The sequence below is a fragment of the Pleurodeles waltl genome, chromosome 7 (genome assembly GCF_031143425.1).
Source record: "Pleurodeles waltl isolate 20211129_DDA chromosome 7, aPleWal1.hap1.20221129, whole genome shotgun sequence".
Lineage (NCBI taxonomy): Eukaryota > Metazoa > Chordata > Amphibia > Caudata > Salamandridae > Pleurodeles > Pleurodeles waltl.
Window position 1 is genome coordinate 85089114 of NC_090446.1, and position 13696 is coordinate 85102809.

The 13696-nt window shown below is 45.3% G+C and overlaps 1 protein-coding gene across 1 annotated transcript in view; it reads right to left on the reverse strand.

Moving 5' to 3' along the window:
* Positions 1–13696, reverse strand: part of COPS7A (COP9 signalosome subunit 7A) — a 59686-nt gene that overhangs the window by 37724 nt on the left and 8266 nt on the right. Inside the window, exons 2-3 of the mRNA XM_069243079.1 lie at positions 3269–3449; positions 2848–2923 (exon numbers count right to left, since the gene is read on the reverse strand). Coding sequence (XP_069099180.1) covers positions 2848–2923; positions 3269–3449 — 257 coding nt within the window. The remainder of the gene's footprint in view (positions 1–2847; positions 2924–3268; positions 3450–13696) is intronic.

Here is a 13696-nt window from a genome sequence, read left to right on the forward strand (position 1 = left end):
CTGCAGACATCACATACGCAACTGCAGAATTTTCCTCTAGTATTCAAGAGTGAGAAGTAAGGTTTTTGGCCGCCATTTTTTCTGTAGCTTAACCCCTCCGGCTGGGCTAATTACTGACTCCCTCTTTCATTATACCTTTTTATCTGCATTAATTCTTCTCATGTATCACTTTGCCCTTCTGATGCCTTCTTTCTGATTATTTCTCAAGCATAATCTACACCATAAATCACACAATTGACTCATTTTTATGGTCAAGCGACCAAGTGCTCATTCCCTGTTGTAATCTCTCTTTGGGCTTTTAACCACGCCTATCACTTTCATTGGTTCGTGGGCTTGCCTTTTAAAATCGCTTGATTTCATTAGTGAAAGGCATGCATACGTCATGCCTTTTCCGGTGTTTAGCCGTCCTTGAGAACACTGGCTAACTAATGAAAACATACGAGGTTCCATGTTTTCAGCCTAGTTTCTTCACTACTTTATCTTTTTTATTTTCCACGCAGCGAGATCGCGCTAGTTTTTTTCTTTTAAATTAAGTGGCAAGAAAAGTCTGGTTAGGAGTTTACAATGCTAATAGCTCTAACTCGAGCAAATGCGAGACCCGTTGCATTGCAAATGCTTGTTGTGATTGGGTTGAGTAGCTTACTCCTTTCAATTGCCTTGTTTTCCACCCTACCTCCGATTTTTTTGGTAGGTGTACTCTCTTCTTGCAGGCCCCGTGCAAATTAGTAGAGATGCAACATCAATTTATACATCACGGACGGTCTGGCCCTTGCACGTTTCTTTTGATTTATTCCTTAACTAACAAATCTCCCGCCATTGTAAATTATCAATTTTCAATTCATTTTCCCTCAATACTCTTCCTAGACCATAGTGCACTTCACTATTCTCCAGTCCCGATGACCTCCAACTAACAGTAGGGTTCAAAATGCTTTTGACTTAGGCAAACATAAATACTTGCTGACTACTTATTTCAAATAATTTCCGAGAACTAAAAGTAATTGGTCTGTCTATATATACACGTCACTTTTTCCCATGTTTGCTGCGCCGTGTGATTACAGTTTAGAACATTAACGTCACCAAACAGCATTGCAACGTGTAAAATAAATGTATTGAATAACTCAATTCGTTGCTTGGTTTGTCTAAAATGATTGAATTATTGTTCTCCATTTCCAGATCGATTATATATGTGTATACTCTTGAATGTTGTTTCAAAACGAGTCCATAGCGAACCGTTATTCTATTTGTAATATTGCACATTATCCTCGGGCTCGGATGATCATCAGGGAACATACAGATTCACCCTCATTCCACAAGGTGAAGAGATGACTAAAGAGTTAAAAGTATTTATTTCTCAAGCGCTCTACAAGGCAAAAGGCATCCAGAGCAAAAGCCAAGTAACTGTGGTTAATAATATTAGTGGATGAATGATTAACACCAAAAACGATTTTCACCCTGCGTGACATTCTGTGTTTAAGATAGCCAGAGGAAACAAAATGCCTACTTAAGGAAAACTGTACATGAGAAGATGTTGGAGAGAATACTAATAATGACATTTTACAAGCCACAAAATACAAACCAAACTCCTTTGGCACTTAATAGGTACTACCCACCGCAATGGTACTAAAAACATCAAACTCAAAAGAACAAAAGTGTGCATGCCCAAAGATCTTCAATCTAACATGTACCTGCAGAAATCCAGAACCTGATGTGTTGCTTTGTTTCCTGAATTAATAAATGCATTTTTACGTGAGGCCTTTCAAATATTTTAATTGCCTCAAATCAGACTCTAATAACCTACACTATGAGCATGCCTGAATAGCGTGAAGAAATTCAACCACATCATTGCATCAAAAAAAGGTGGGATTCTGTTCAGTAGGGGTTGGTGGCCTGCGGTGGTTTGGATACTGGGCCTGGACATGGGCCAGGGTCGCCCTCCATCCCCTGCTATAGACAGCCAAAGGCTGGGTGCAGCACTTGTTGTCAGTCTGTGCTGAGTTGGCCGTGAGGCCTAAATGTAGGCCAGGCCCTCCAACCAACGACCACTGCTTACTGCCAAATGTGCGGCACAACCAGGGTTGGCCTCTCATGGCATATTGGGTGCTGAGCAGGGCCAAATATCAGGCACTGTGGCCAAACCCTGCAGTGCATAGCCAATTATAAAATATATATATATATATATATATATATATATATATATATATATATAGTACAAAGGCGCTAGAAATTCACTAAGAAAACTTTGTTATGGTTCTGGCTCAAATGTTAAAATGGTAACTCTGGAGTAAAGGTTTGGTGATACGTATAAGAATCTGGCATCACAACGCACACACAGTCTACCAAGGTTACCAAACACAACAGGGAATGATTTTGGAACACTCAATTTTAACCTCTAAAAATATATTAAATACTCCAGCAACAGGTTTGATTACTCGTTCCCTCAATCGCAATCTGAAAACCTTTAAGATATATAAAAATAACCACTAGGCAATCCAATAATGGCTTCTAGAATCACTAACGTTTACAAATTTACTAATGATAATTTGTGAGTGTACCGTCTTGTTCAGATTCTGTAATATACCATTTAACACTTGAGACTACACAGTGCAAATGCCGTTCTGCAGGGCTATTCTTTAAAAGTGATTACTGACCCATTATAGTCTTGCCTCAGTTTAACTACTTTGTTTAGTTCATTACTGTGCAAAATTACTCACACTGCATGAAAGTCGAACGCGCTTGGAACACATTGTCAATAACATGTCCATAATTATATATCATCCATGTTGGAACTTCTTTCTTTCATTTACTTCACAAGCTCATCTGAGTGGAATGTAAAAAGTAACTACGTACCCATGTAATCACAGTATGTTCCGTAGGCAAAGACTGTTAGAAGCCGGAAGGTGGCAGCGTGATCCCCAGATGCCAGCTGCAAAAAGTCAACAAAAGCAAGAAAAGCATTCCAGATCATTGTAATAAATGAGTGGCAATGATGCACCGGAATAGCAAAATATGTTTGGGAATGGGGCGCACTGGTAGAGTGGAGTGTAGGTGTCACTATAAAATAACACAGAGCTACAGATGCGGGGCAAAGGCTCAGCCTGGTTTAATGTGCAACACTGGAATAGTAAACAGTGCTATCGGTCACACCTATGGCCTTTTGTCAGAGCAATGTGTTGTCTTACCACACTGACACAGCAGGAAATGCTACAGTTGGGGATCGAGGTGCGTTAGAGACACTGCGTAGTACTGGAATAGCAGAGCGCACACTTACCTCTTTCACATTTTGCATGTCGAGAAGCTCTCCAAAAACATAGACCCCAGGCGCCTCCAGGACCTGAGAGATGAGGGTAGCTAGAGCTGTCCCCTTTGCAGACTTGGCCAGCAGAAGAAACTGCTCTTGGTTTGTATTGGACACCCTCACCTCAGTTGCCATTTCTTCCATCATGCCAAGACTACGAGGAGGAAATGAAAGGAGAGGTTCGGCCAATAGGACAGAAATCACATAAACGCAGAGTAGTAAACCTCAAATGTCACACGTTTGAACAGTTCTGTGAATGCGAATCATGTCAAAAAAGAACTTAATGAGCTCACTTGGCAGTTTTGGCAATAAAGTTGCTTCAATACCATAGCTGACAAATTGATTAAAAGGTTAGCAACAATACTAATGATTTCCTTTCAAATTAAATGTGAAGAGATTTGAAATTATATTCTTCCATTTTTATTTAAAAGAATTGATGCTATCTTTTATGTTAAATTATTAGCACAGGGTGACTTATGTGATGAGGACACCTCTTAAGCCAAACATCATCTAACTCACAAACTTTGTAAACGTTATTTCCACAGTTTTGATTAAACAAGTGTCAAAAAGTCCTTATGTGAAAGATATTTTACACATGGTTAAATTACAACAATAAGGTTTATCTGTGCTAGCTGACAAAGCCCTTTCATTGAAAAATACAGTTCCATTTTGCATTTCTGGACTTGTGTAACAAACGTAATCAATTTGATCTTCTCCTCCTCCTACTGATAAGAAAATACATCAGTTGGGTAACAACATATGCAGCATGAAAGAATTCAAGTAGTTGTTTCATTGTGTCATCCAGCAGTTATTTCTGAGCTGCGACTAAAATTATTACTGCACTGTGTCCCTGGTGCAGTGCGCGAACACTGGGGGACACACTGCAGTGCCTGTATTCATCAGGGAGAACTCTCCACCTTTCTGTTAAATGCTGGCTAATACGCTTGAAGGGCAACAGGCTGCTCCTTTTTATCTGACATTGGCGGGAGGAGTGATGTGTCAAAGGATCACAGATGGAACCAGTGCTGGAAGTGGAAAAAACATAACTCTGGGAACCCTCAAACAGGGATGCTGTGGAGGTGGGATTTAAAGTGAAGGTCCACTGGACAGAGCAGCAAGGCGGGAGGGTCAGGCAGAGCAGAATCAGAATGGGTGCATTCAGTGACAGACAGTCTAACTGCTTTGGTTTGCCAGTGCATAGGGATTTTTATTATAAATACAATGCTAAAGCTGTACTGGCATATTGTATGTGTGTCATATGGCTTACATTTTACCAATCCCGCTTAGTTCCACTAAATCAGCGAGATAAACAGGAGCAGGGACACATTTAGAAAGAACTCTTCCAACACTGATCAACCACAGCTGTGTGAAAGGGAGAGCAGAACAACACAATATCTAAGTGTTACACTTTCTCTCTCTGCCTGAGAGAGCTGGCACACTTTAGCTAATGTACATACTCTAGCCCTATTATGTAATGGAGTGCGTGTGAGGTCAAACATTGGTTTTGAACTTCAGAACAACATAATGCTATGACATAGTTTAAGACGTTTCTAGCTTCTTATGTGTACTGTACAGAAAAGCACACGTGCAAAATTAGAAACGTTTTGAGTAAAGAAAACCTTTCTCCACTGTTACCCCTGCCTAGAGGAAGTGTACGTTATTGGCGCCAACCAATATTAGCAGATAGGGATTTGCATCAAAATCCGTGAGTGGCTGCATGGCACTGCCCAAGTATGATCCATGGCACGAAGCACGACTTTGTGCTAATTTGGGGCTACTTCCCAGCACAAACATAAGTGAATCCCGAATTCAACATTTTGTGTGGGTTTGAATCACTTTTGTGATACAAACCCAGTGCAAAGCGTTGACAAATGGAACTCAAATGTTGCATTGTTAAAGTCTAACCCGACTTTGGTATGTAAGGTCTTTCCTGGCCAATTGCCTAATCTATAATAGTAGAAGAACTGAAACAAAATACTATTTTGTAACATATTATTTGGTAAGGTGTCTTGTCAAGGTAATAAGCGATATAAATTAATTACACTGCACTCCAATAATTAGAGTAACATCTTTAGAATAACCTTGACTACTATGTAGCAAGCAAGTTATTGTGTGCTGCACAAATGGTCTCTATTGCAGCTACCAACGTGATTACACTTGCGCACCAGACATTTACAAATGACAGATATCCACAGGAATAAAGATGCAAACGACGAAAAGTGAAAAAGACACGAACAAAATTATCCTCTGGCAGCTTAACTGATAAAATGCCTCACTGTACCAGTATTCGGCTCCTCCATTTTGAAATGAGGAGTGACTTTGGGCTCCTGAGCCAAGCACAGGTAGCACATGTTAAAATGAATGAACTTTTGTGAGCTATGCACCCCAGCAAGCCCAGGGAATGACCCAGACCAGGAAACATTGGAGCGATCCAGCCTAGGAACAACAACTCAAAGACTGAAAAGACAACTCTTTGTCAACATTAGTTCACTGTGACCAAGAGGGAGGAAAGGGGCCCACCAGCCCCGCGCAGGCAGATGCTCAAACGAAGATCCACACAGAGTGTGTGAGCGCTGCTGCCTTTGTCCAGAATAGGCTCGGTGACTGTACTGGGACACAGGTAGAGAAAGAAAACGCTGGATCCAGCTGCCTCATAAATAATACCTTCCGCAGCCAGAATCTGACCCGTTCCCAGGCCAAGCCTGCAGTGTATGGATTGAAATACCTTGATGCTAAACTCAGACAGATGTCCATCGCAGCGAAAGCAAAGACGTGCAGCATGTCACTACACTGCACAAGTTATAAATATGCAAACGCTGCACGTCACTACACAAGCTGTAAACATACAAACTACGATTTGGGTTTGGTCACTCCCAAGCTCTGTGTGCAAGAAGCGTAGGTCTTTGTAGCTTATGTAAGGTGTATCTAAATGTGTAATTACAAAAAAAACTTTTATTTAGCACTTAGTAATACATTTTTATAATTACCTAAGTAGAATCACTTCAAGAAAGTTGTAATAATGACCGAATAAAAACCTATGTACAAGCTTTTCAGCATATCCTTTATGGGTTACATGTTGCTCTTTAATGGTATTTCCGCAGCAAAAGCAGTAATGCACTGGGTTGTTCCACATAAACTGCAAATCTGTCACCTATATGTTATGCCCATAAACAAGCAAATGTACCATCTATGCTAGTTTACAATCTTCTAGCCTGTGGCCAGAGAATGCACACATATCGCTCTAGAAAATGGATTAACCATCAAAGTTAACAAGACGCAGCAATACCCTGAGAACTTCTGAAATCTGAGCCTTGACTCTAAGACCTTTCCTTTGGCTCAGGTGACCACGAGCTCGCCTGTGGAGTGAGAAGATGCTTAGAGCCAGGAATTCCAAGAATGCTTCTTCTTGGAGTGATCAAAACAAAAGCAGGTCTCTGGTGGGAAAATATATGTAACTACACCCTGTAACTGTGCCCTGCTGTGCGGATGAGAATCCTCGATTACAGACAGCTATGAAGCATAAAAAGACAATGGGGGAATTCAAGGAGGAGAAGTACGGTGACAAAGAAAGACATTGGGAATCAAAGAAGGTCATCATCCTCAAAACTGCTGGCCTCATCACAAGCAGTGAGGTAGAGACTGAGACAGTGTGTCCCAGATGTGGAGAACAGATGTGCCACTATGGAGGGGAAGCGTAACAGGGCAAGACAATCAGCGTCACCCCTCTATCAAATAAGCATTTGCGATACAATGGGGCTCGCATTTGCCCGCATTAGAGTTATTAGAGTTGTAAACTCCTAAACGGACTTTTCTTGCCACATAAACTGAAAATGAAAAGTAAAAAGTTTCACATAAGCAAATCGATTCACAGCGCCATGAGCATCAGCGTGAAGGAGACACAAAAATAAGAAGTTGTTCGCTTGCAGGCAAATTAATCGGCAGAAGTGCAATTAGCCATGTAATAGGGGCGATGGCCAAGGCGGTAACAAAACCTCCCCAAGGAGGGACAAACGTAAAGAAGTTATCAATGTCATTAAAGGATATTTGAAGGGCAAGCCCACGACGAGCGTTAGTGATGGGCGTGAGGTGGGAGTGGTTAAAAGCCCAGATACACACCAACACTTTGGAAGAGCAGCGCTTGCACACTGCTATGTTCAACCTAAAAACAGCCAGTGACTGTTGACATAAAATGACTGCTGTGGTCTGCAGGACAGCCCATACCAGAGGTTGTAAAATGAGGAGCCTGTCCTCCTGGCAAGTTGTCATCATGTCAAGTGGGAGCACAAGTACCACAGCGGCAAAAACAAAACAAAAAATGTTTCCTTAAAGGCAGCAGACTGTGAACAAAACACAACATATTTAAAGAGACTGAAAGACGCCCACTCAGTGATTGAGATGTACTTACCACTGTCATTTTACGAGATAAGCCAGCTTTGGACTAATTGTGCCTGTACTGTGAGGATCCCTCATATTCCGAGAGTGTATTCCAGTGGCAAAGGTTGAAGAATAAGTGGGCAGAAGAATGGCATATTCAATTAGGTTAGCTAATTTCATATACAGCAAATAAGGACAATGGGAGAGAACTGTCCTTCAGCAGGCCCCTAAAAAGCCAGTAGTACTGGGGGAAACATCAGTAACATATCCATCTGAGAGACTTCTGGTTGCAGATTCTTTACCTAAGAATTTCCCCCAGCCATCAGCCTTGATCCAGACAATTTCTTCAAGCAGTATCCTTGTGCGCCGGCAGTCGACTCCGCGTCCATTGTTGGCGTCATGGTCGCTGTGATGATGTTGCAGTTGTACATAGGCGCCACCCCAGCACACTGACGTCAGTTCTTTTCTTTCCACACCTGCCTACCCGCAGATCTGGAGAACAGCTATCCTCAGTCGCTTTTTTACTACTTTTCGACCCTTCTGTCAAACTTTTTGACTTCTTGGTGCATCAAGATGTCCGTAAGACTGGATTCAAGCAGTGTGACTCCTCTCACTGCATGATGTCGGTGACAGATCCACACCTTGTGTGCTTGTGGTGTCTGGCGCGCAACCACGACCCAAGGTCATGCTCCGACTGCCAGGCCATAAACCTGAAGAATTTCAGGGAGCAGTCCCTAAAGCTAATGGCGGCCAGCAGTCGGCTCTGCGTTGCTCCTGGTCTCACTCAAGACCGTTCGCAGAGCCAACACCTCTCGTCCTCATCCCACTTCAAGTCCTTGGGACATTCGGGTCACAAGAAGAAGTCGAAGAAGTACAAGCGTTCCTCGACTTCACCCAGTTGCTCGACCGATGCGACACGGCGGGCCTCCATCCTCTGAGACTGCTTCTGGCTTGGCTCTGTGTCCTCCCGAGTTTCCGGGAACCGGAGTCACCCCTGTCCAACTCACATTTATGAGGCCATGCACCTCATATTTGGGCAGACCGACCGTCCTGTGATGCCCTCCAGCCCACTAGGGTGGGCGGGGCTCCCCCTTTGAGTTCTGCGCCAGCGACTTTGGCCTTGGCTCCGGAGGCCACCCCAGGATCCATTTCTGGAACCGACCTGACGCCAGTTGTGCCATTGCGACCTTTCGCAGGGACGGTGCAGAAGCTGATGCTTGAAGCCAGTGTGTTGAATACCTCCCCTGACTCTGGCATGCTTTCTCCCTGAAAAATCAAGCTACAGAGGAGGGAGCCTCCTATTCAATGGTGGTAAGAAGGGCGGCCGAGGTCCTTTGCCTCAAGCTGCCTTCAGTGACGGTCAGGACTAACCTCCTGACTGAGGTGCTTCAGCCCGGGCTTCCATATCAGAACCCCTGCTTCCTTTCAATGAGGCCCTCACTGATGTCCTGCTGGGACGTGGTCTAAACCCAGCACAGGGGCTCCTATCAACAGGACAATCGCCTGCGGCCATAGGCCTGCGCCTTATAACTCTAAAATCCTGACCTAACATGCTGTACCTGAGAGCTTAATCATTCAGGCTTCTTGCTTTACTGGCGCATTCCCTTCCGCACCCCTGGACAGGGAATCAAAAAAGACTGGACCAACTTGAGAAGAAAATGTTCTCTTACTCCGGTCTGGCATAACAGTCCGTGAACACCGCATGCCTTTTGGGGCGTTAATACCCATACTTTATGGGATACGGTCGCACAGGTGCTGCCAAGGGTCCCGCAGGAGGACCGGGTCATTTTGTCCCAAGCTGTTGCTGACGGGAGAGACACAGCCAAGTTCACGATTCAATGTGAACTGGACACCACCAACTCAGTTGGCAGATCGACTGCATCATCAGTGGCCCTTCGGCGCCACCCTTTGTTGAACATCTCTTGCTTTTCAGGGGATGTCCAGCAATCACTTACGGTCATGTCCTTCGATGGCACCCATTTCTTAGGAGACAAAGTGGACTCAGTGCTTGTGTGCTTTGAGGAGTCCAGGGCTATGGCAAGGTTCCTTGGCCTCGCAGCTGCTCCTCGCCCCCTTACTCCGCTTTTCGTTGCTGTGGATGGGGCACCCAACCGCGTCCATTTCCCTTAGTCAATTTGCCGCACATGCTGCCAAGCCTCTGCGTGGCTGTAGACGCGGGATCCAACATCCCCGAGGATCAGGTAGCCAGTGGTCGGCCCAGTCCACCACCCCTCCCACAGCAGCCTCCAAACCTTCCTAGTACGTCACTCCATCCTGGACACGTTGGTGGCAGGATCTGCCATCACCTCCCCACTTTGACTCCATCACGACAGACAGGTCGGTCTTGCAAATCTTCCGAAGTGGTTACTCTCTCCCCTTCAAGACTACACCTCCTTCCAGGCCACCATCCTACGATCAGATGAAGGAGGATCACTTGGCACTTCTCCACGAGGGAGTTATGGCTCCTTTGGCCAAGGGAGCCATAGAGAGGGTCCATGTGCCAGGAGTAGGCCATGGTTGTTATTCCCACTACCGTCTGGTGCCCAAAAAGGGCAAGGGCCTTCGTCTGAACTTAGACCTTTGGGCCTTCAATCTCTACCTCAGGAAGGAAAAGCTCAAAATGCTCACTCTGGCTCAGGTCCTTTCTACCCTGGACCCCGGATGGCAGCGTTGAACTTGGAGGACACCTATTTCCATATTCCCCGTCCTGCCTGCCCACAGACGTTACCTGAGGTTCGTGGCTGGTCACAAGCACTTTCAGTTCACCTTGTTCCCCTTTGGCCTTACCAGTGCCCCTCGGGTGTTCACAAAAGTGATGGAGATGGTGTAGCTCATATGCGCCAGCTTGGGGTTTCAGTCTTCCCCCTACCTCAACGACTGGCTGTTGAAGGTGGGCTCACTCCAGGCTGTCGTTTCCTACCTCAGACTACGGGAGACCTCCTGCTTTCGCTGGGGTTCACTATAAACATGCCAAAGTCACACCTGACTCCCTCTCAGATGCTCCCTTTCTTCAGAGCTGTTCTGGACATAGTGCAGTTTCAGGCTTGTCCTCCTGAGCAGAGAGTCCAGGATATTAGGCTATGATACTGATGTTTAAGCCTGTATCTTGGGTTTCAGTGAGAATGACTCAGGCTGCTGGGCCTCATGTCCTCCTGCATGTCACACAAACAAGATGGCATATGCGGGCACTGCATTGGGACTTGAAGTTCCAGTGGGCGCAGCATCAGAGGAATCTCTCCAACATGGTGCAGATCTCGGAGGGAACTGCACAAGATCTGCACTGGTGGTTAACGAACCGAGATCGGGTCAGAAGCAGATCCCTCTCCCTTCCCCAACCAGATCAGACAGTGGTGACGGGTGTGTCACTCCTGGGTCGGGGTGGCCACATGGGAGAGGCAGAGATCAGAGGCTGGGTCCGGGCTTCACATCAGTCTTCTGGAGCTCAGGGCGATCAGGCTTGCATTGAAAGCATTCCTTCCCTCTCTCCAAGGGAAAATGGTGCAGGTGTTCACGGACGACACCACCGCCATGTGGTACTGCAACAAGCAGGGCGGGGTAGAGTTGTGGACCCTTTGTCAAGAGGCCCTGTTCTCTGGACAAGGCTGGAATGTCCGAGTATATCCCTGGTGGCTCAACATCTGGCGGGCTCTTTGAACGCCAGAACAGATGAACTCACCCGTCTTTGCATGGTCGATCACGAATGGCGTTCCATGTGGAGATGGCGCAGGGTCTCTTTCTGCAGTGGGGAGAGCCTTGGTTAGATCAGTTTGCCTCCACAGAGAACAAGCAATGTCAGCTGTTTTACACGTTGGAGTTTCCAAAGAGGCACTCGCTCAGCGACGCTGTCTTCTTAAGTGGAACTCGGGCCTCTTGTATGCCTTTCTGCCCAGCATTCTCAAGAAGATCAAGAACGACTGGGCCCAAGTAATTCTTGTGGCTCCAGTCTGGGCATGGAGAGTATGGTATCCCGAGCTATTCAGGCTGCCTCTTTGGGAGGATCTTATGTTGCAGCAGCAGGGGAAGGTTTTCCACCCGAACCTGTCCAGTCTTCATCTTTTTGCATGGAGATTGAGCTGTGGAAGTTGACAGCTTTCGACCTTCCGCCTTAAGTCTGTGATGATATCTTGGCAGCCAGGCACCCCTCCACTATAACGGTATACGCCTGTTGTTGCCATAAATGTAGCACAGTGTACCTTCAAAACCACTGATCCTCTTTTTGCACCTATGTTTGAGGTCCTCTTGTTTATTCTCTCTCTTGCCCAGTACGTCTCTGCTTTGGGCATCCTTAAGGGCTATCTGTCTGCAATCTCTGCTTTCCTCAGACTCGGGGATGTGGAATTCCTATCGCCTAGGACATCTTGTTTGGGGTCAAGGGCAACAAGTTTTTATGTTTACTTTGTCCTTGGGACAAGTAGGCCCAACCCTCTGCAGCACAAACCCTTTGGCTGCCTGTTTATAGAGTCTGGAACTCTCTGCAGTTGAGGTAATGTGTTTTCAAAAGATAATGCTGTTCGAACTTGTATTTATGGTTCATTATTTGAAAGACTTCATTATTAGGGTGAGTGCTGTAAATAAATGTTTTAAGGTCACACTTCACTACTGACGTTGGTTCCAGTACAAAAAAAAGAAAAACGTGTATACACATGTTTGAAAAGTTTAGGCTATGAGGCTAAGTATAATGTTCCCAGATTGCTCTCTGATTAGATGCAAATGAAGTGTCATTTAGTAAAATGTTTGGATGCATGCTAGTACTTCCCAAAAATATTTCTAATGGAAAATCAGTGTAACCATTTTCAACACGATTATGGGAAGCATGAAAATAACCAAACACTGACAAAGCCAACTGATCTGACATATTTTTATAAGTCTTTTAGTTTCATCAATGCGTGTCTTGTTTTGACATGGCTTTTGTAACACTTTATTGTTGTGGGAGCTACCAGGCCCTCAACATTGTAACAAACACTGGCAAAAAAACCCCAAAACGTTTTTGAACTCTAAAAACACACGTTGCCACCAGTGGCATAACAAAGGCCCCGCAGCCGCCCTCCAGGGGGCCCCTTCAGCACAGCACATGCCCTGAGTGAGTCTGGAGAGGGGGCTCCTCCATGTTCTTTGCAAAGTGTGCACCCTCCAGTTTCGTTATGTCACTGATTGCCACTGTAGTTCCTGACACTGAACAAAACTACTTTGTGTGCCAATATGCTCCTTGTGGAAGAGCAGAATGCGATCACTCACAGTAAAGCCAGCCGAAAGAGAGAGAAATAGAAGTTTAATAAAAACAAAATGTCTTTGTTAACACCGGACCTAATTAGGGACCAAGACCCACAGGTAGGTAGCTTTCTGCATGTCGCAAACAGTGACTTTCACTGTTTGCGACGTGCAAAAAGCACATTGCGGTGCACAAACCCAGTTTTGCGATTCGGTAACCTGGTTATCGAATCGCAAAACGGGTTTGCGACTCGCAATTAGGAAGGGGTGTTCCCTTCCTAATTGCGACTCGCAGTGCAATGTAGGATTGTTTTGCGAACGTGGGCGCAAACCAATCGCAGTTTGCACCCATTTCAAATGGGTGCTAACACTTTCGCAAAAGGGAAGGGGTCCCCATGGGACCCCTTCCCCATTGTGAATGTCACTGTAAACATTTTTTCAGAGCCGGCAGTGGTCCTATGGACCACTGCCGGCTCTGAAAAAATGAATCGAAAACGTTTCATTTTTCATTTTTGTAATGCATCTTGTTTTCCTTTAAGGAAAACGGGCTGCATTACAAAAACAAAAAACTGCTTTATTGAAAAGCAGTCACAGACATGGTGGTCTGCTGTCTCCAGCAGGCCACCATCCCTGTGAGGGCCGCCATTCGCAAGGGGGTCGCAAATTGTGACCCACCTCATGATTATTCATGAGGTGGGCATTTGTGAAGCCCCTGCGAATCACAGATGGTGTCAGGGACACCATCCTACATTCGGATTTGCGACTCGCAAATTGCGAGTCGCTCTGACTCGCAATTTGCGGGTCGCAAATCTGAACCTA